Raw genomic sequence first — 21,654 nt, 5'->3', positions numbered from 1 at the left:
TCTTGAAATTATAGACAATAGAGAAAATGCATAAAATCTCATGAAGAACAGGGAATTCCATAGGGCTATGACATGACTGCATTACCTCCAATATTGTAGTTACATTTTGGAAACAGGAGTATCTTGAGAGATTCCTATTTCAATTGGTTTTGCATTTTAATTCCAGATGGACATGTGATCATTGAGGACTAAATTAATGCAGCACCAGGAATTAAGTCAAGTAATGCCTAAATTTGACTATAGTTGATTATCTTAACCATCCAATGCTATATATCTATAATCAAATGGCTTGTTAAACTGGCATGCCCATATGTCCTTGTTTTGTCTGGGATAGGGTTAATTTCCTTCATAGTAGCTAGTATGGTGCTGTGTTTTGGATTTGTGCTGGAAATAGTGTTGATAATACAGGGATGTAGAGTCAACACCTTTTCTGCTTCTCACACCACCTCAGCAGCAAGCAGGCCGGGGTGCACAAGAAGCTGGCAGAGGACACAGCTGGGACAGCTGACCCTAACTGACCAAAGGGATATTCCATACCATATGGCATCAATCTCAGCACATAAAGCTGGGGGAAGAAGAGGGAAGTGGGGACATTCAGAGTTACAGCACCTGCCTTCCCGAGTAACCATTACACGTGCTGGAGCTCTGCTTTTCTGGAAATGGCTGAACACCTGCCTGCTGACGGGCAGTAGTGAAAGAACTCCTTGGTTTGCTTTGCTTGCACTCACAGCTTTTGCTTTATCTGTTAAAGTGTCTCTATCTCAACCCATGAGTTCTCTCACTTTTACCCTTCTGATTCTCTCCCCCATCCCCCTTTGGGGCAAAGTGAGCAAGCAGCTGCCTGGTGCTTAGTTGCCAGCTGGGTTAAACCATGACACCATGAGTCAGAGAGCTAACACCAGGAAACCAAAGGAATATTTGGCAATGGATGACGAAACAGCTGAATACAATTTATGTATAAAAAGGGATCACTTGACATAATCATTTCATGGTTTAGTGATATGCTGTTTGAAACAATCCGTACCTATTGCTGAAGAGTGAGTTTTCTACATCCATTACCTTCACTGTATCTTCACAGCTTCCACTTGCAAGCCACTGTCACCCTAGTTTTCCATGAAGATCCATGACTCTGCAGAAAACCCTTTTGAGCCCCAGAGAAGTAAGCTGTCACTTTTCCACAGTCTGAGCACTGAGTTCTCTTTCTGTTCATAGACAGCAGGGGTGTGATTTGCCTGAATTTTGGACACAGGTGCTATAGCTCTCCACATACCCTTTCCTTCCTTTCCCTGGTGGAATTAAAGTGAATATTTTTATATTTTTTTAGTAGTAGTGGCAACTATAGTTTAACTGATCCCTTTTGACTAAGATTATATTTAGATGTCATAGTCATCACGTTCTGAAACCACATAGTGTGAAAATGCACTCAACACCTCCAACAGTTGGTAGTGTAAACAGACAAATAAATATGTGACTGTAAAAATGGCCTTTCATGTAATTACAAAAACTCTGATGGCAAAACTATGATTGTATAGCACATAATGTGTCTTATGTCACATTTAATGTCCCCTATTTTTTACCTAATCACAAGTAGAAGACATCTGTCATTGTTACTACCTTTCTTCCTGCAAGGAATGCCTGCTTGAGGACAGAACTGTGGAAAATTCTTGTCCTGGCCAGCAACAGCACAACGGGCCTCTGGTTTCTGATTGGCACTCCCTCCTCCCCAGGAAAACGTCTTGCAGTAAAATAAATGTGTTTGTGCAGTGGTGACTATTTGTCACTGTAGACCCTGACACAGGCATTAAAGCATCTGCCATTTAGAACTGTGTCTCATAATTGCCCAACGTGAGAGCGGCAATGAAATCCTACCTTACCATACTGAACTAGAGAGATCTGTTTAGTTAGCAAGGTTGCACCTCTCAGATACTAACAGGACTGTAACTGATATGAACACTAAAGTCCATATCCAATCAAAGGAAAACAGCAATAATTTGGAACAGCTATACATCCAAGGCCTCTGTGAACAAGAATTTTTAAATCTTCCTTTACAAAGACTGTAAAATTATACAAAGTTGTCTTTTCCAGGTTTCTATCTTTCTGGCTTCCCAGCTCCAGAGCATATACTACACCATTTGCTACTTCATTTGCCAAACTTGGATTTGATGGATGGTCACTCTCACATGCTCTTGAATTCTCTCAAATGGCACATACTTCTACTCAAGCACTGGCATGCACAGTGAGCACACCTTCTCTCGTCGTTTCCTAAACCTCCAGTGAGAGTGCATGCATCAATGTGGATATGTAAATAATAGTATTTCCTTGAACAAACAGAATTTAATAGGGTCAAGTAAGCAACAGTCTAGGTAAGAAAAGTCAGCTAATTGTCTAAAAACATACAGAAATTAAAACCAAGAATTAAAGCTGGTCTGTTTTACCTCTGCAGGCCTCTGTGAAAGTCAGACATTTTAAGACAAGGAATAATAATGAAGTTCAGCTAAGCAGTGCTCCTATATATTACAAGCCATGAAGTTCCACATGCTTGGTTCCAGTAGCAGGAATTCTGCTTCCATGAATGTCAGGAATGTTCTTTGCTTAAATTTCCCATAGGCCATTATCAGCATGGGAAATGCTGGTCCACCATAGAGCGACCACTGCCCAGACTTTGAAGAAAACTCATGGGAAATCTCTGTTCACCAAACATGTCAGTAGATTCAGGGGTAGATGCATATTCTTTACCAGATTACCTATCTTTTGTGCACCAGCTTTTCCCTTACAGTTTCCACATCTCAGCCATTCCAAACACCTTTAAAAAGTAAAGATATCTCAGTCCTTCCAATCTGCTTAAAATTTCATCTGAAGTGAAAGGAGAGATTGTCTCTTCTGCCTTAGCTCTTCCAGTGGCATAATAAGCTATTTCAGCAGCAAATCTCATTGTGCAGCAAGATGTCAAGGTTTTCTCTAGTTTTTCCCTATGAACTATGAACATTAGTAGATAATACAGGTGAGTTCAGAACCCTGGTGAAACACAAGACTGCGAGTTCAGAACCTTGGTGAAACACAAGACTTGAAGCATATAAACTCTTTGAAAAAGACAGAAATGAAGGCAGAAGGTCGGTGTTGTGTATTAATAATATATTGAAAGGGAAAGATCCTGCTAAGAAAGATGCTGTTAAACATGAGTGAAAAAAAAAAAAAAGAAAGAAAAAAAGAAAAAAAAAAAAAAAAAAGGAGAGTGGGAATGTGAACAGAAGGATTTCCATATCTGAAGTGAAAACAAAATCTGGGAACCCCAGCATGCCCACAGCTTGGCCTACACTGATACTCTGCGTTTCAGACATCTGTAAGAAGCAACTTAAGAACTGGTAGCCAAGGTATCTAACCATGTCTCAGATCAAGGGGTGTATTGCATGAGTAGAATAGGGCTATAACAAAGACAGACTGAAAATTTCACCTTTGTCTTGGTGCCCTTTCAGGGTGCCACATAAGAGTGGATATGCCTGATCCCCACCGGTTACCTATGCCACTGGAAGGAAGTGTCAAAGAGATCAAAGATGAAAAATAGTCCCTGTGGCTGGGAGGATCTTTATGAGAGAGAAGTAGAAAAAGGAGCTATTTGAAGTGGTATGCAGTGCTATGTGGGTCCTGGACGACAAACTATTTCTCTGTAATCCTGGACTGAACTTCTGCTGAAACCGTAAGATGTTATGGGTGACCTGGGCAGTTCCAGGCTCATTATTCAACCACAAATATCCAAAAAAGTTTATGTAGAAAAGTGAATTTGGAGAGCTCAAAGTTCTGGACATCAGCTGTGACTTAAAATGCAGTGTATCTTCTTGGATTTAGGTCATTCTGATCACTTAACTGAATTTACCACTCACTGACTTGCTAAAATACTTCTTTGGTGGGACAACAGACCTTGTAGACCAGTGAAATATGGCACATCTCATTTTTAACTCGTGTAAATTTACGGGAAGTACATTTTCAGTAGAGTACCGCAGTATTCTGGTGGAAGCAGTAACAACTGAATAAAGACCTGGCTTCACAGACTGAGAGTGAGTTTTTCTGTAAAAGGGCTATTAAGACAACTGACAACCAGCAGACTTCAGCGGTGACACTCCCTCCAATTCTGTGTCCAGTTGTTCTTATTCATGTGTTTTTATTGGTCGTTATTGCTCCTTGGTCATCGTGCTTATATCTGGCATATTCTGGAATTCGAGGCATGAAGAGAAAATGAACAGCACCAACTTTTTCATCCTCATTTGATCCACTGTTGTAATGGAGAACATCAGTGGGGAAATTTTGCTCAAATACGCTAAGTTGTTTTGCTAGATGTGTTATGTTCATCAAGGATATGGAACGGGAGATGCAGTGATGGCTACAGCAAAATTCAAGTTGTTGTGTTCATGTGATGGGGAAATTGGCCAACTTCATCTGAATTAAAATTCTGTTACAACTGATAATAGTTTTGCTCAGTAATGGGCTAACTATGCTCTGCCCGTGTTACTGTGAGGAACCAAATCTGTTTACTCAAGCACTAAGTGCTGTAAAGAAAAAACTTTTTTTTTCCTGTTTAAAAAAATGATCTGTTGACAGCAGAAGGAGCATCTGGCTCCTGAACTTCCAGCTTCCTAACTCCTTGAGTCCAGTTAGAACTCTTGAAAGGACAAGAATAATTTAGTGACTGTATTTCTCCCTTAAACTGTATTTTCATTTGTCTACCTCACCAGTAGGTTGATCTTGTCTTTGTCTTGTTCCAAACATTCCCAACGAAACAGTGAAGAAACTAAAGATTAAAAGGAAAAACAACAACAACAACAATAAACTGTTGTAACTGTGAAAATGTGTTTTTGTTTTGTGTTTTGTTTTGTTTACCTCATTGCTACCATCACTAATGGTAAGGGGCAAATATTCCTGTGAGACTCCAAAGCATGTAATGGAAAAGAGTACCTCCTCCTTGGATACTCAGCAAATTAAATGAGAAACACAAGAGATGGGTCAAGGTCAACATAATATCCATTTTTAAAGGTAGAAAATTAAATCACAGGGAAATTAAGTGACTGGTCAAAGGTCAAACAGAACACAAGTTGCAGAGCATGGAAACTGAGAAACTGTGTCTTCTGTTCAGCTCCCTCATTGCAAGACTACCCTTTTTTAATTTGAAGAGGAAAAAAACCTCACTGCTGGAATATTAATACCAAAATTAGTTTCTCCAAGAACAGTCTAAATTTCTCAGTCTCACCCAAAACTGGATATTGCTCTGCCTCATTAAAGCAAAAAATGAGATCTACTCCAATGACACTGATAGGTCCAGAAGAAAATCACAACTACTTTTCAAGATTTTTGTAACTGGAAAAATTGGTTTCAGATCAGTTTTGGATAAATAGTCAAATCAATGATCAATTTAATTGTGGCTTTTGAGAAATGAACAAAAATGCCACAGTCTCCATCAGAAAGAATTAAGTTAGAAGGTACATTTTGAGAAGTGTGGTATTCCAGGGGCTTCATCCACTCTTCGTCTATTATTATTGTGAATTTCTGTGAAAAAGTGTACACATATATATTCTATGATATGCGTGTATAACATCTATACACACATATATACACACACAGAAATATAGTTATTCACATGAATATACACACATGTGTGTGTCTATAGATATGGATATGTATCATAGAATCACAGAATGGTTTGGGTTGGAAGGTACCTTAAAGATCATCCAGTTCCAACCCCCCTGCATGGGCAGGGACACCTCCCACTAGACCAGGTTGCTCAAAGCCCCATCCAGCCTGGCCTTGAACATTTCCAAGGATGAGGCATCCACAATTTCCCTGGGCAACCTGTTACAGTGCCTCACCACCCTCACACTACAGAATTTCTTCCAAATATCTAACCTAAATCTACTCTCTTTCAGTTTATACATATGCTTATATACAATATATACTTTAAATATAAAGTTATCTCTTGGATATAGCTTTTATATCTATCATTTATGCATATGCTATTCCAGTGTATATATATGTATATACACATATATATTTATACTTACATAGAGAGAAAGAAATTACATAGGATTTAAGGAACACAAGGCATTCCAGGGAAATAGGCAAAAGGACCATGTTCCCATATCATCACTTTCTTGATGTAAGAGGAGCTTAGACACGATGTGACATTACAGCATTTGCTAACAGAGAGTGATCACAAGCTCCATTTCAGTCTCAGGGACTAGGAAACTGTGTATAACTTGCCAGGCTCAAGGGATTAAACTGCAGATACACCATATGTCCGGGCTTTGATCGCCCTAAACACTGTCAAGGACACGGGCTGTCCGGAGAGTCCTGTCAGACTGTAACCCAGTCACCTGGAATCACTCCTGTCACCTCAGGGGCAACGAGAGAAAGTTCAGATTAAAGGACTCAGTCAAGGTGCAGTAACGGTGGGTGCTCCAGCACCGCAGCCAGGCTCTGCCTTGGCAACCTTCCCCCTGTGTGTGGAGGGACAGGGAGCTTGGCTCCTAACCTTGGGCTGGCCCGGGTGGCTTGGGTCACAGGAATGGCATGCTTCAAGGGAGGAGGGGGGCGGCATAGCGGGGGCTTCTTCTGAAAATATTATCCTGTCTATTCGGAGAGTGATGGCTGCCTTTGAAATCTCCCCTCATAGATCTATACTTAGCAGCGGGGCAAGGAGCGTGCGCCGGGGGGTGTGAGGGGTGGGCTGGGGGAGGCTCCTTGTGAAGCCCCGCGCCTTTGTCCTCCAGCCGTGCCCCCGCGGGCTCGGCAGCGGGATCGGGGCTGCCCGGGCGCGGCTCCCGAGCCCCCACCTCGCGTCCCTGCGCTGCACCCCGACCTCACGGGATTTCGGGGTACGGGGAGAAGTGGGGCTCTATTTATTATATTTTTCCGCTTATTTTCCTTTTTATTTTTTTAATTTGTCTACCTCCCCTCATGGCTCTCCCCCCCGCTTTCTAAATAGGAGATGTGCTCAGGACTGCGCCCAGGAGACTGGCTGGAATCAGTTTTGGAGGGTGATGCACCGCGACAGCTAAAAGTTGGATAGGGTTTCAGCAGCTCCTATATAAAGCAGAGGGGACTTATGTCACTGCACTAATTAAATTCCATCTCGGTTGTTCCTCCGGGTGTTTTTGAGCCTGCTACCCAACTCAAGCAGTCAGAGAGGCCAAGGGACAGCATGATGATGGACCTTTTTGAAACTGGCTCCTATTTCTTCTACTTGGACGGGGAGAATGGAGCCCTGCAGCAGCTGGACATGGCTGAGGGATCCCCGCTGTACCCAGGCAGCGATGGCACCTTGTCCCCCTGTCAGGACCAAATGCCGCCAGAGGCCGGCAGTGACAGCAGCGGAGAGGAGCATGTGCTGGCACCCCCGGGACTACAACCCCCTCACTGCCCCGGCCAGTGTTTGATTTGGGCTTGTAAAACTTGCAAGAGAAAGTCGGCCCCTACGGACAGACGGAAAGCAGCCACCCTGCGGGAGAGGAGGAGACTGAAGAAGATCAACGAAGCCTTCGAGGCTCTGAAAAGGCGGACTGTGGCGAACCCCAACCAGAGGCTGCCCAAGGTGGAGATCCTGAGGAGCGCCATCAGCTACATCGAGAAGCTGCAGGACCTCTTGCACAGACTAGATCAGCAGGAGAAAATGCAGGAGATCGGGGGGGACCCCTTCAGCTTCAGTCCCAAGCAAGGAAATGTAAGCACTGCTGCTTAATTCCTCTGGCCGCCCTGCCATCCAGCTGCTCCTCCCGTCCTCAGCAGGGCCTCCGCAGGGGCCCGGGCGGCTGGGCAGGCAGGCAGGCCCGGAGAGGGCTCCTGCAGGAACGCGTGAGCTGCTGGGGCCTGCAGCGGGCAGCTGGCCCGCCCCGGGGAGCTGCGGGCCACCTTACTAATGCCTGTCCTCTTCCCGTGTCTCCCCCCTCCCGCCCCGCCTGCGTGTGCCGCAGATCGCCAGCTCGGACTTCCTGAGCACCTGCAGCTCCGACTGGCAAAGCGCTTCTGACCATTCCCGAGCCCTAGGAGTCAGCCCCACGGAAGGTAACTCGCACCGCGGCCGCCTCTGCAGCCGATCGCCCTTCCCTTGCCCTCACGGTCGCTGTCCCTCACGGTCGCGGCCCCCGACGGTCTCTCACCCTCCGGCGCCCGGGCTCTCCGGCTGCCGCGCACCCCGCCCCGCAGGCCCGGCGGGAAGGAACCGTGTGCTCTTTAATCCCTTTTCTCTCCTTGAGTAGGAGGCTCCGTCGTCGAGTCGTCGGCTTCCAGCAGCCTTCGCTGTCTCTCTTCCATAGTGGACAGTATTTCTTCCGACGAGCCCAAACTACCCAGTGCGGAGGAAGTGGTGGAGAAATAAATCCGGTTGTTCTGGTAGTATATTTAACGGAGATGGAGCCCCCACCCCCTTCCCTCTAAACTAAGTAATGAAGCAAATTAACACAGGGGAAAGCCCAGGCAGGGGCCTTGTTAAGGTCGAGTCACGGTACACCTGCCTGACTCAAAGGAAATGGCTCTCATTGACTTGAGCCAAACAGACTTTCCCCCTTTTTTCTTCCTGAGTTTTATTTCCTTTAAATTGTGTTGCATAGACCATCCCTCCTTTTTTTTTTTTTTTTTTTTTTTTTTAATTTAAGGTATTTACCTGTACCGGTGATCCACCTTGTCTGAGACTCACCGGAAAGTTCATTCCTGTCTGAGTGAAGCTGTTGGTTGCATTTCGTATTAGTCGTATTTAAAGAGTTCCCGCCTCGTTTCGTTCCTGTAAATACTTTTAGTACTGTCTTTTCTTTTGTAAACATAACAAATATATATTTAAATGGTGGAATGTGATATTGTATATAAGAACAGACGGATTTATTGGATTGTAAAATAAAGTTCTTTGTGTTACAGTTTTTCTCTCCCCTAGTAATTAAATAATAACCCGACCCCGGAGTTAAAATCCACCACTGACTTCAGAGAGATCAAGCCCTGAAGAGTCAGACGCATGTAGCCGAGACAAGAGCCGTGTGACTGGGAGGCACCACTCAGGACTGATTTTTCCTTCATTTTCTCTAAGGAGCCCCTCTCCTTACCTAGGGCCGCACCCGTGGTGTTAATGACCGGCCTCCCTCGTTCGCTCCCAGGGAAGGCTGGGCAAGCACGGGTGGTGCCGGGCAGGACTGGGCATCCCGTTTCCCCGTTACGGAGCGCACGTCCGCCCGCCCCCGGGAAGCGGTTCTGCTCCCCCGAAATGTCCGGCGGTGCCGCTTGCGTAGCTCGCAGGCAAGGACGGACGGCTCTTCGCCTTGCCCTCCCCGTGGTGGGTGAGTTTAGAAAGGGGTAACGCAAAGAGCTCCCCCGGCCCTTGGGAACAGAGAAGCTCAGCGCCGTTCTCCTCTCCTCTCGACACCGGAGGACTTGAACCCAGGCTTGTCTGCGGCTAAGCTGACGGCCCCGCTACCCCTGGGGGGGGGACAGCAAGCGGCTGTGACAGCCGCCCTCTCCCCTGGGAGGGCTGTCATTTCTTCCCAGGAAAGGCAAGTCCCCTTGATTTCCTTGAGCCTGTGGGAGAGGGTAATGGGGTCCCTCAGGGAGGAAAGAGTTAAGCGACAGAGGAGTTGGGGGGAGTAACAACATATGAAGCCTTTCACTCAGTGGTGTAAAAAAAAAACCAGCCCCTCTGAGGATGGCGGAGTGGAGCTGCTCACAGTCAGAGCGTTACGGTGTGTAACAGATTGTTTATACCCCGGGGAAGGGGCGACCACCAGGAAACCGCGCACTCGGCCTTACACACACACCGCGCTGGCCACAGAGCTGGCAGTGGCGAAGCGAACCCGCTTCAGCAGTCCCGCGGGCGCTCTCCTCGTCAGCTTTAGCCCTTCATTTATTTATTATTTTTCGAAAGCTCACAGCCACGTTCCGGGAAGGCCTGGCCCGTCTCGGGCGGCAGCGGCACGGTGCGCCGGTGTGAAGGGGAGGCTCTGGGGAGGGACTGCCCTGAGGGCCGGCTCCTGCCGCTCCCTGCTCCCTTCCTGCTTCACCCTGGCCAGCCCGGCCTCGAAAGCCTTGAAGTACTCGCGCTAATTGCTCTCTGCTGAGACATTGTTGTAAGGAGAAATTGCGGCTGCACAGTGTAGTGGGCACGAAGTGACACGGCACCTTCCCCCTTTTTCTCGTTTCAAATAAACCGCTTTGTCTCGGGGAATTCTCGGAGGGTTCACAAAGCGGCGGTTTGGGGGGCGCGGGTTCCTGTACGCAACCTCTGCGTTCTGGCGAGAGGGCGAAGCTGTCACTGTTTGCTTCGGTAGCGAGGTCTTGATCAGCAACAGAGTATTTCAGACAACTCCTTCGGATTCCTGCAGGGTCAGAGGGGAGGGCCACACGCAGCTCACCGCGCCTGGGGCGGCACCGTCCGAACCAAGCCCCGCTGGACGCGCTCCCCGCAGCAGGGCACCCCCGAAACCCCAGAGTCCCGCCAGCAGCCCGGCAGCCACTGTCAGGCTCGCCCTCCGCCCAGCATTAACCTCAACGAACCGGTAGGACCCCCACGGCAGGGTCTCCTCCAGCAGCAGAGTAACTCGAGCGATTGTTTGGAATAAGTTTAGCTAAAGGATGAGGGTTTTTTTCATTAAATAAAGAAAATACCTCCCGAAAAGACTCTCCGTGACCCCCGCGGCTGCGACTGACATGCCGAGCTTCCCAGTGAGGGTCCTCGGTGTGTTTGCAATTAAAATGTTTGTGTTTGATATTAATAACTATAATATTTACCTAAGTTCCCAGCCAAAGCAAACAGGGCCTTAGAATCACAAATCAAAGGGTAATAACTGGGTAAGGAAAAGGGGTTTCTGATTTAATCGTCTTTTTTTCCCACAAAGTTTTTACACTGATGCGAGCGGCCTCCCTCCGCCCCACTGCAGTTCATTTAACACGGTAGAGGCGGGTGGGAGCTGAACACCGGCCTGCCTGGCTTCTTCCTGCTCGGCTCGGCCGGGCAGCCACCTGCTCGCTCCCCAAGGAGCCTGGGGGTGCGGGAGCGGCGGTGCGGTGCGGTGCGCTGCCCGGCTGCCCTCCGCCGCCCGCCCCAGCTGCCTGAGGGGCCGTGAGCGCACACGGGGAAGGGGTGGGTGGGGGCAGACGGGGTGTCTGGGGTGCTGCTGCTTTGTCACCGCTCCTCTATGAAGTGACGCGTCCGAGTGTCTAAAGCCTATTATTTCGTTATGCATCTTTATGTTCCTCCGTACGACCAACTGCCCGCAACCCAAAGAGAGAGGCGGGCAGCCAGCAGCTGGCTCGGCTTATTTTCTGAGGTCGAAGGCAAGGCGGGCAGGCGTCGACCCATTTCCACGGGGGAAATTCCTGCTTGGAGCTCTGCTGCCTTAGGGAACCCGTACGATTTTTCCAGAGCTTACACCTTTCTGTAGAGAAAGAGCTGGGGAGTGGGAGTGGGGGGCAGGGGAGGGAGGAGGTTGAATAATTGAACCATGTGCTCTCTAGGACGTCCCTCCGATAGCAGGAACTAGCAACTTTTCCCAGTCTCAAGGCTGCTAAAAACTCCCTCGTGTCCCTTTGATCTCTCTTGGGAGTCCCAGAGTGCCAGCAGAGGCCAATGCCTTCTTCAGCTGTCTTCTATACAAATCCCTCTGGCAGGTACTAATGTGTTTACTTAGGTGCGTACGGTTCCCAGCGCTGGGGGGAACCAAACGTTTCTCACACGGCTGGAAATGCCGGGCCACAACAGCCCAACTGGGAAACAGTTTTGCTGGCGGGGCAGCGCGGAGGACCCAGCGGTACCGCTATCGGCACCCGCCCACGGCCGGAGGGGAAAGGCGGGGGGCGAAGGTGGCCCGGAGCGACACGCTTGCGGCTTCCCTTGTGTCGGGCGTCGCCGCCCCCTTAAATGTGCCGTTAAACAAATTACACCCCGAAATAAGGCTGCCGCTGCCGGTTGCTGTCTGGCAGCGGGTCTCGGGCATCAACCCGACTTTGGAGAGGTGGGGATGCAGGCGGAGGGTGCTCCCCAGGGCCGGGGGCGGGCGCGACGGGGAGCGCTCATGTGGGTCCCAAACACCTCTCACCCCCCGGCCCCGTGACTGGTGTTTTCAGACGGATTTTCTTTGCTTTCTTAGAAAGACATGGGGCTCTGGGAATGGTCCCCGCATGGGATAGAATGCCTTCGAAAATAGGTACGGCACTGCAATTGCTGCGGAGCGGGGTGGGTTGGGATGAGGAACACCGTTTAAAGACGTCCTGACACCTTCACCATTGTCTCCCTGCCCGTCCCCAGGATCAGACAGCGTCTGGTGCTCAGGCTGTTCCCGCTTTCCGGACTTGAGCCTCCCATTTCATGAAATATAGCACTATATATCTATCCCCCCCATCCATCCCTTCCCCCGAACAGCCTCATTAGCCAGCCTTGTAGTTTGTGTTTTCTCTCCCCTTTCTTTAGTTACACTCGCCTACTGCACTTTTGCAAATTTGTTTTGAGATCACTTTACCAGAAGAGCCGGGAGCTTTTAAGGGACACTAATTACAGGGTGTGTTGTTTTTTTTTTTCTTTTAGAGTGACAGGCTCTTCCATCCTTCCTTCCCCTTCCCCTTCCCCCAAAATATGCAAGGAAAAAGGAAACAAATTTTCCGAGCTCCTCAAAGACTTTTGGGAAAAGGCACGTTTCGTAACAACCCCAGCCCCGCTGGATTAGTAGTTCAAGCTGCGAACTAAAGCTTTGCACGCCAGGAAAGCGGGATCCAGGGGGTTGGCACTGTGCACCGGGAGATCCACGGTGCTTGCTTGGAAAGTAATCCCTGAAAGGTGATTGGAACTGCAACCGACACCTTAATGATCAAGTTTATTTGTGCATAAAACACAAATCTGTAAACAGGTCTACTTTTGCCAGCTCAGACGTGGTAAATCAAATCGTGTGTGTGTGTGCTCTCACGCCACAGCCCAGTGAAGAGTTCAAGTTACTGCCGAGCAGAATCCCTACCGACGAACGGTTTATTGGGAAAACAATAGGGAACGGCCCTGTTTCAGATGTGACCCAACTAAACAGCAACCTGCACCTCGGAGCGGCAGAAACCCGAAATTCTGCGCTTTCCCCTTTCTGTAACTTTACTCCTTTATCAGCTCTCTGCTTTTCCTACAGTATTAATTTCAAAAGGGGCTCCCTCTGTTTATGGCCCAAATAAACCCAAGCGATGCAGATGTAGCCTTCCCAAAGCTTTAAATAATCATGCGTCCGCTCGTGAGAAGAAGGGTGTGTGCATGTTTCGGGTTTTAGCCTAAGAGTGAAAATCCGCCTTCTGGGGGGCTCGGGCATGGGGTTGGAAGGATCAGCTGGGGTCTCTCCGGCCCCAGCCCTATCCTCAGCTCCCGGCCGCTCGCCCAGGCGGATCGAGCTTTCCAGCCGTGTGCTATTGTGCCAGACACCTCTCTAAGGCGGTGATCCCTGCTTGCTTTGCTCACTCGAAGAGCGGCTCCTTGACACAACCGGATCGCCATGCCCTCCGCATTACCTCTTCCTGAAGAGGGGCTAATTGAAGATGCCTTTTTCCTGGGCGCACAGACCGGCTCCGTAGCGTTTGAACGGCTGCTGGGTCACTTGCTCTCCGTTTGAGTTAACCTAGGTCACATAATTTTATTCCCAGGTAGGGAAGGTTTCCTTTGCCTTCTCATAATATTTTCCTCAACTACAAAAGCCACCTGGATGAAACCAAAGGATTCCTGCGCGTTAGCGAATGCCTGTTAAATGGCTTCATTACCACTCTAATGACCCTTGCACCGCTCCGCTCAGCTACTGCTGCGGCTGGAGCTCTGCAAAGCTTTTGTCCCCGACTTGTGTAAAGTTACTTAGGGATTGCGGGGTTAGAAATTTTACACTTCCAGGAGGGGTTTGTTGCACTGGCAGCTGGGACGCATCTGTAACGGTGCAAGTTTGCCTGAAAGCAGAAAATTAGCAAGCCCAAGGCACTGCTCGACTGTTTTGTCTTTAGCAGCACCGGGTCACACGAGTCGGAGAAAGAATGGGAAGGGGATTTGTCTCGCAGCAAACACGTACACTTTTCTTTTGTGAGTACCTTTCCCTGTGGCCCCATCCCATAGCACTAAAATTTGGGTTTACCTCCTCCTCGTCTCTCCCTGCCACACGTATCTGTGCATTTTTGCCCTCTAGTTTGTAAAATTAAACGGCTGGTGAGAAAGCTTTAATTACAGGACAAAGCGCTCCCCAAGAAAAATGATCCAATCTTAGGTCTGAAAAGAGGGGTAAATTGTTCCAGTTCAGAACTGGACCACGGACTGTGAGGAGTAAAGATATGCAAGTAGACACTATGAGAGGGCTGTACGTTAATTCCCCCGTGGTGATAGCCGGCGTGTGACAGGAGAGAGGAACATAAGGACGAGAAACGGCTGTGTTGGAAATGTCAGCGGTTCTTGCGCGTCCGCCGCCCCTCTTTCTCTGTCCATTCCAAAACTGCAAATTCTCATACTCCGTTTAAACTTCGGAGATGTCGCAATCGGTTCTAGGGAGGTCGTTCATTAGCGAAGTGCCCAGCTCACGGCCCTCCAAAGGAGCGGCGCGGAGCAAATTGTCTCTTGAGGACTCGAGGGGGCTTGCCCAGACAACCCCCGACAGGGGATGTGGTGGGATATGCTAATAAAGACTGGCCGCCGCGGACCAGCCTCCCTTTACATGTATATATAAGGGCCCCCCGCATCAGCCAAAGGACACTTGGTCTCAGGTCGCTAATTACTGAGGAAATTGCCCCAGCGCGCTGCTGAACGCCTTGCTCAGAGCCGGTGGCTGCCGCCCCGTACTGACACCTCCCTTGTAGGGATGGAGGTGATGGACAGCTGCCAGTTCTCTCCCTCCGAGCTCTTCTATGACAGTTCCTGCCTCTCGTCCCCGGAGGGCGAGTTCCCCGAGGATTTCGAGCCCAGGGACCTGCCTGCCTTCGGTGCCCACGAGCCTCCCGAACCCGCCTGCTCGGAGGAAGAGGAACATGTCCGAGCTCCCACCGGCCACCACCAGGCCGGCCACTGCCTCATGTGGGCTTGCAAAGCCTGCAAGAGAAAATCCACCACAATGGACCGGCGGAAGGCGGCCACCATGAGGGAGAGGAGAAGGCTGAAGAAAGTGAACCAGGCGTTTGAGACCCTGAAGAGATGCACCACTGCCAACCCCAACCAAAGACTCCCCAAAGTAGAGATCCTGAGAAACGCCATCAGATACATCGAGAGCCTTCAGGAGCTCTTGAGGGAACAGGTAGAAAACTACTATCACCTGCCGGGACAGAGCTGCTCCGAACCGACCAGCCCCACTTCCAGCTGTTCAGATGGGATGGTAAGAGAGAGACAGGAGCGATGGGGCTGTGGGGACCCCAAGAAGGCCCGCAAGGAGGTCCCCCTCTGCCCAGCATCGTGGGGTTGGTCCCATGGGTCTGGGAAGAGCCAAATGCAGCCGGGCATCAGAAGGCTGTCAATTTGGGTTAAAGCAGGCCCTTTCTCAAACGAAACCTTGAGCGTGCACATGGGCTTTCTGGGAATGCATGGGGGGTGACGGTAACGCTCTCAGAGGTCACTCAGCAAGCGCCCCAGCCCTCGGAGGCTCGTTTCTTTGTTAGATGTAGTGCCTAACACCCTTTCTCCCCTCCCCCCAAGTTTAGCGCGGCGCAGCAAAGGGGTAAGGCGGAAGGCGGGGGGAGATGGGGAAGCCGCTGCCCAGCAGCAGCCTGGCCAGGAACTGCTGCCCCGCTGCCCCAGGGTAGCCGGGGCTTCCCCACCGCCCGTCTGTAAGGCGCGTTCCCCTGGGAGAGCGCTCCAAAAGCCCGGGGCGGGGGCGGCCGGGCCGGCACTCGCCCCTCGCTGTCTTCCAGGCCGACTGCGGCAGCCCCGTCTGGCCGGCGAGAGGCAGCAGATTCGACGCTGTCTACTGCTCCGAGATGGCCCACGGTAAGGCAGACCTGCCGGCAGCCGCGGGCGCGGGGGGTGGAGGCGGGGCCGGGGGGCAGCCCCGCTCCCCGTGGCACTGGGGGAGGGCAGCGCGGGACCTCTCTGTAACGCGCTGCTGCTGTTCCTCACCCCAACCACCGGCTGCAGGTTATGCCGCCGAGCAGAGCAGCGCCCTGTCCAGCCTGGACTGCCTCTCCAGCATCGTGGACCGCCTGTCCCCGGCGGAGGAGCCGGGGCTGCCCCTCCGCGACGCCGACTCCCTCTCGCCCAGCGCCAGCATCGACTCGGGGCCGGGGACGCCCGGGACGCCGCCGCCCCGACGGACCTACCAGGCGCTATGAGGGGCCCCGGGAGGCCGACACCCCGCGCCTGCCTCCGTCCCCGCGGCCGCTGCCCTCTCCCCGGGGCCGGCCCCCTGTGCCCAGCCGCGTCTTGTAAAGGCTTTTCGGGCGAAAGGGGCAGCCCCAGCGCCGCTTGGCCCGCCGCCTCCCCCAGGGGCTGGGGCAAAGCGCCCCGCTGGGCTCCGGGCCGGGCTTTCCCCGGAGCAGAGAGACCCTGGGGCTCCGGCCACACGCCCTACCCTGGAAACCTCGCTGCGAATAAAACATGCTGTAAGAGAGCTGTCTGGCCTGCTGGTTCTTTACCTGCATTCCCTGGTATTGGGGAGGGCAGCGAGACCCGCCTGCGCGGTGCCCACCAGCATCCTTGTTCAGCCCCAGTCCGGACTTGGGCACACCTCTCTCCTGCCATCCTGGGGATCTGCCTCCCCTCGGCCGTCCTGGGCCGGGAGATGTAGCGTCTTGCTGGGTATGAGGCCTGGCAGCTTGTTTCTCCTATTACCAGTGGGTATTATGGCTCATGGAGGAAAAAAATGCAGAGGGTTAAATTCTCTCTCCATTCCTGTCCTGCTGCGGGCAGAGTTTCTTTTATTTTCTGCAAATATAAAAGTTTTTTCTTTGGTTTTCTGTTTTATTTGTTGTTTTGGTTGGTTGGTTGGTTTTCTGTTGGTTTTTGTTGTTGTTATTGTTGTTGGTTTTATTTTCCTCCTGTTCTCTCCCTGCCCCGGCAAAGCCCTTTTTTCTTTCTCTGGGCATGGGAACTGAACACATACTTCAGGATTTGGCCCTAAAATTGCATGGTGACCTCTATTCTGTAAAACAACTGCATGATCTAGCTCTGATACCCTGTCATGGAATTTTACTCTCAGTCGCAGCAGCACTGAGTGTCTCAGTGGCAGAGACAAATTTAGTAAAATTAGTAAGAACAATCCACACCTCTCTATTTTGCAATCCACAAGGTACATTTCACAATATTCAGAAAGCAATACTAGAGCTGGTTGCTCCTAAAGACTTTGGTCCCACCAGCCAGGAAGAAAGTCATTACTCTATTTACATGAGTCTAGAAATAGCCAGGTCAAGGCTTTGTGAGTTTCAGAGTTAACAAGTATTTCCTTCTTAGGCACTAAATCTAACTCTTTCTACCATGAAGTTTCCAGTCCTTTGCACTGCTGTACTTGTGATCAAAAAACTTTTCTAACCCCCCTCTTCCCCCCCCCAAAAAAACCAGACAGCTATGAGATGGAGAGATGGGCTGCTTCACTGCCTCCAGAAATATCTCCTATGATACGCACTCCGAGTGGGAAGGGATATACAACTCACTAGTGTGGTATAAGGATGTATTTGCCATTTGTGTTTATGTTAGCAATGAGTGGCCAAGAGACCTGGTATTTCATCTCTGATAAATCTTTCACTTGAAAGCAGCCCAGCTTAATCATGTCACCAAAAGTGACCACCTGACTGCTCTTTGGCAGTGTCTCTGAACTGAGGATGAAGGAAGCCAAGCTGAGAGACAGCCCTGTCCTCACAGCACACCAAGAGGTCACATCCCCCTCCCCACAAGAGCTGCAGAGAAAGCAAGGTGGCATCTACCTGCCTGAGCTGCTCAGCTGAGCAGCAGGCAGCTGCGCTTCCAACTCAGGGCAAGGCCAGCCTGCCTCTCCTGTGCAGCTTCCTTCCAAATCACTTTCTGTCCTTGCTGTGTAACCTTGAGGTACGTGCTCTTTTTCCCACAGAGTAATTCAGGAGGAATCTTTTCCAGAATGGGCTTTCTGTGTTTATAGATAGGTCCCAAATAATCAGTGAGTAGAAAAATGTGGGTTTGAAAACCTCGGATTGAAGTCATGTAGAGGTAAAAATGTTGGCACACGGGTCATTACAGATGCTTCAGGGGCATGCAAGTGCTTTAATGCAAACAAGCTTTCTTGGTTACAGATGATCACTTCCTGCACTTTCTGTTAGTAGAAAACCTTAGGCAAGATCTTGAACATCACTGGTTTACTCAGCATTTCTCACACAGCGCTGCAGCGCTCGCTCCTCTCAAGCAAAATACCATTACAAGGAGACTGCTTGTGGCCAGGATTCAGCACAGTGCCGAGAGTTTTAAATGATGATTTAAAATGAGCTAAGCTGGAGAACTTTGAGCATTTCATTCTGCACTGTGCTGACCTTGGCAAGTGATCTCCTGAGAAGTATGCAGAGTAACACTAGCAAATCACATGTTGGTAATGTACACCTCTCTTTGGCTGGCAGACATTTTAAGAGTTGCAAAAAGGTCAATACTTTTGAGAAGCAGCTTTTCAGAGACCAAGAAGTATCCTCTGTGGGATGTTTGTCCATAGCCTGCTCAGTTCTGCTAGACTAGATTACAATCTGAGAGTTTTGTTATTTGCATCAAGAAGACAATCTCTTAATTACAGGGCATCTATAAACAAAGCTCCTGTGAACTGTACTGTGCTGTAATCCTTGGAAGGAGTGGAAGTTCAGCACCGTGAAAACATGTTTAGCCTGTGGATTGGAAGAACAATGGGTAAAAAGCTGCTGTCTCAGAGATGGCTGCTGTGGTCAGATTTTTGTACATTTAACAGCAACAACAATACCAACAACACTAACAACAATACCAACAATACCAACAATAGGAACTGAAAATAATTACTTGAATTCTATGTGAACCATGTTCATTTTAGGAACACTGTGCCCCCAAATCCAGGAGAAGATGATACAGAAAACCTGAGCTCCATCTCTTTCAACTCCTACTACTTGGCTGCAGGCTCTGGGATGGCATGCAGCAGTCTGGCAGGCAGGCAGGCAGGCAGGTGAAGGGATGCCTCATAGTGTCAGAATAATGAAACACAGAAGCTGCAGATTTTTCTGTGCCATTTTAAAAACAAACTTCATTTTTTATTTTAATTTTATCTCTGAAAATTGGACTTTCTCTGTTTATAATCCGACTGAGAAAGGCAGCTGTGATTTTTTTCTGGTGTGTGTGTGGAAAGCTTTTTCTACCTTTTACCTTTCATTAAGAAACAAAACAGAGATCTTCAATGATATCCATATCCATATGCTAATCTCAGATCAAAAGGCTACACTACAAAACTAACATGGGAACATAGCAAAGCTCTTTTACATATAACATCAGGAAGAATTCAACTCAAGGAAGAGATCTAAAGTACAGTTTGCAAAACAACCTTCATTACAATGTTTTTATTTTGTCTATTTTTTTTATAATGCCAATAATTTGAGTTTGTGTATTATCTGTAAGTAGGAAAAATCCTGCTTACTTCGTGTTTCAATTTCTGATTTGTTTGAGTGGAAAACCACTCATATTCCCTGTAAGAAAAGATAAACGTGTTTCTGCTCTTATGGTAAGGCTTAAAAGTGACAGATTTTTAGTAATTAGTTCTTGGAGGATAAAGGGGCCTTAATTCATTCTGTTTGTCAAAATATGCCCAGGAACACCCCAAATTCATGGTTGCATTTTGGGCAAAATTCAGCATCTTTGCCTTTCCAGCTCAGCCTGCTTGTCGGGCTTAAGCATTCAGGCTTCATGTCTGCAGGCAGCTCACTTCTCCCCACCCCAGACCTGTTCCTGCCCATTCTCTGTAGAGCCTTTGACTTGCTCATCACTTCTCCTTACTCCTCTCAGCTGGACCTTGGGGTCCCACAGGAGTACCCACAGCTGGCCACCCAATGACTGCTGACCTTTGGCAGGCTCTGCATGGGGGTATAAGCCCTACAGCTGGCCACAACTGCCTTCCTGGCAACTAAAGACCTAATGAGCTTGGCCAGCTGGAGACTGGGCTGGGATCCTGCTGGCCTATTTGTTCCTGTGTGAGGGATGGAGGAGTGAACCCCCAAATGTGGAGTGGGTTAGCAGAGCATCTGTTCATGTGCTGCTTGGGACACCAGCCATTTGGATTAGTGAAATAAGTAAAAAAGAGACTGCAAGGCTGTTTTTCTTGTGCTTCATTAGGGTTTTCTCTTGCGTATTAGCATAGGCTTCACTAGTGTTTTCTCTTGCCTATTAGCTTAGGCTTCACTAGTGACCTTCTTTATCCTCACATCTCATGCTATTCTTTTCATTCAGTCCAAAAGATACATCCAGACCATGTCCTGACTGAAGGAGTTATTCCCCTTCCCAAACACAGTGTGATACATATTCTTTTCATTTGGTAGGTGCCCCACTTTCTTTCCTCCAGGAGCTTACGCATCCTGAATGCTCATGGACCTCATGCCAGACTCAGCATGCCATGGGATCTAGCTACTTTCTCAGAGGTCTTCTGCTCTCTGCTCCCCAGGCCACCTGATAGGCACCACCTAGTCCTGAAGTCTGGCTTCATTTTGAGCATTAGTAACGCTTATGGACTGCCTGGCAATCTGCTGGAAAATGTGGGTGGCTATGATGCCAAAGGCATTGCTCACCTGTGCTTGAAGAAAGTGATAGTGGACATGCCCAGTGATAGGATAGGTAGCTCAGTGCCTGCTTTAAATCAAGTGCATTTGAATCTGATACTCTGTGAGAGGCCTTCAGAACTGGAGTAGCAGCAGAGGAGTAAATGTGTGGATTTTCTCTTTATTTTCCTTATCTTCTTCTATGGATACATGCTTTGAACAAATAGTATTTTCTGTTTTAATAATCCATATATCATGGATGCTAAGCAGAACTTACATCTTACAAAGAAGACTCAAAAGCTTTAGTTCTGATTTTTTTATTATTATTTTTTTCAAGTGCCAAATCCTCCTGCTTGCACTGGGACTCAGCTACATAGCAGGGACTCAGAATTCCAGCAAAGGTTTGGCTGGAATATAAAACTCAAGGTGGTATGCCTGTTATTCACTATGGGGAAACAAACAGTGGATTAAAACAAGTTTGAATTCAGCCCACTGCGTTTAATTGATTTCACAAAATTTATTAAATTAATACATTAATAACTTCTAATTAATGGCTAGCAAACAACAACTATAATTTCAATTATACGTGTACTTTGCTCAGTGCAAAGGCTTCATTAGCAAATGCACCACTGCTCCAGCAAGAAGTTCATTTTTTTGGTAAATGGAAGTATTTGACTCTGCTGAAAACCAGTTCTGTTCTTCTCCTCTCCACATTTTAATAAATGTACATGGAAGATATTGGGTTTGGGTGGGTTTTAGCTTTTGGGTTTTTGGGTTTTTTTTAATTAGCATTAAAAAATACATGGTTTGGTCATTTTCCTGTCCACTTTGTCAGGCTTTGAAGAAACAGAAATACAATCAGTATTTCCATTTTGAAAAGTATTTCTACCTTTGCTGTTTTTTGAAGCATCTTCAAGTTGAGCTAATAGTACAATTCTAAATCTCACTACCTGAGTACTTCAAAAGTAGAGAGGAAAATCTGTCTGCTGGCCATGCTGG

General features: G+C 48.7%; 2 protein-coding genes and 1 long non-coding RNA gene across 3 annotated transcripts; all 3 read left to right on the top strand.

The window, feature by feature from the left end:
- Positions 1 to 6,871: 6,871 nt before the first annotated feature.
- Positions 6,872 to 8,891, top strand: MYF6 (myogenic factor 6). Its single transcript, XM_051608050.1, has 4 exons — positions 6,872 to 7,705; positions 7,956 to 8,046; positions 8,241 to 8,373; positions 8,637 to 8,891. Exons 1-3 carry the CDS (start codon positions 7,187 to 7,189, stop codon positions 8,357 to 8,359), a joined length of 729 nt encoding a protein of 242 aa, XP_051464010.1. The 5' UTR covers positions 6,872 to 7,186; the 3' UTR covers positions 8,360 to 8,373; positions 8,637 to 8,891.
- Positions 8,892 to 11,551: 2,660 nt separating this feature from the next.
- Positions 11,552 to 13,125, top strand: LOC127393511 (uncharacterized). The gene is made up of 3 exons (XR_007891467.1): positions 11,552 to 11,628; positions 12,108 to 12,164; positions 12,542 to 13,125. It is a non-coding gene; the product is annotated as an uncharacterized LOC127393511 (long non-coding RNA).
- Positions 13,126 to 14,713: 1,588 nt separating this feature from the next.
- On the top strand, positions 14,714 to 16,545 carry MYF5 (myogenic factor 5). Its single transcript, XM_051626516.1, has 3 exons — positions 14,714 to 15,320; positions 15,853 to 15,928; positions 16,076 to 16,545. The coding sequence occupies exons 1-3, from the start codon at positions 14,814 to 14,816 to the stop codon at positions 16,267 to 16,269; spliced, it is 777 nt and encodes a 258-aa protein (XP_051482476.1). The 5' UTR covers positions 14,714 to 14,813; the 3' UTR covers positions 16,270 to 16,545.
- The last annotated feature ends 5,109 nt before the right edge of the window (positions 16,546 to 21,654 follow it).

This window comes from Apus apus, chromosome 1 (genome assembly GCF_020740795.1).
Source record: "Apus apus isolate bApuApu2 chromosome 1, bApuApu2.pri.cur, whole genome shotgun sequence".
NCBI classification, from domain to species: Eukaryota; Metazoa; Chordata; class Aves; order Apodiformes; family Apodidae; genus Apus; species Apus apus.
Note: the sequence above shows the minus strand (reverse complement) of the source record. Positions and strands in the feature narration are given on the sequence as shown.

Excerpts from the sequence above, each read along its gene's own strand:
- MYF6 (XM_051608050.1), top strand. The coding sequence starts at position 7,187 with ATGATGATGGACCTTTTTGAAACTGGCTCCTATTTCTTCTACTTGGAC. Across the intron at positions 7,706-7,955 it reads TCAGTCCCAAGCAAGGAAAT|ATCGCCAGCTCGGACTTCCT; the intron begins GTAAGCACTGCT and ends CGTGTGCCGCAG. Across the intron at positions 8,047-8,240 it reads AGGAGTCAGCCCCACGGAAG|GAGGCTCCGTCGTCGAGTCG; the intron begins GTAACTCGCACC and ends CTCCTTGAGTAG.
- MYF5 (XM_051626516.1), top strand. The coding sequence starts at position 14,814 with ATGGAGGTGATGGACAGCTGCCAGTTCTCTCCCTCCGAGCTCTTCTAT. Across the intron at positions 15,321-15,852 it reads CCAGCTGTTCAGATGGGATG|GCCGACTGCGGCAGCCCCGT; the intron begins GTAAGAGAGAGA and ends GCTGTCTTCCAG. Across the intron at positions 15,929-16,075 it reads CTGCTCCGAGATGGCCCACG|GTTATGCCGCCGAGCAGAGC; the intron begins GTAAGGCAGACC and ends CACCGGCTGCAG.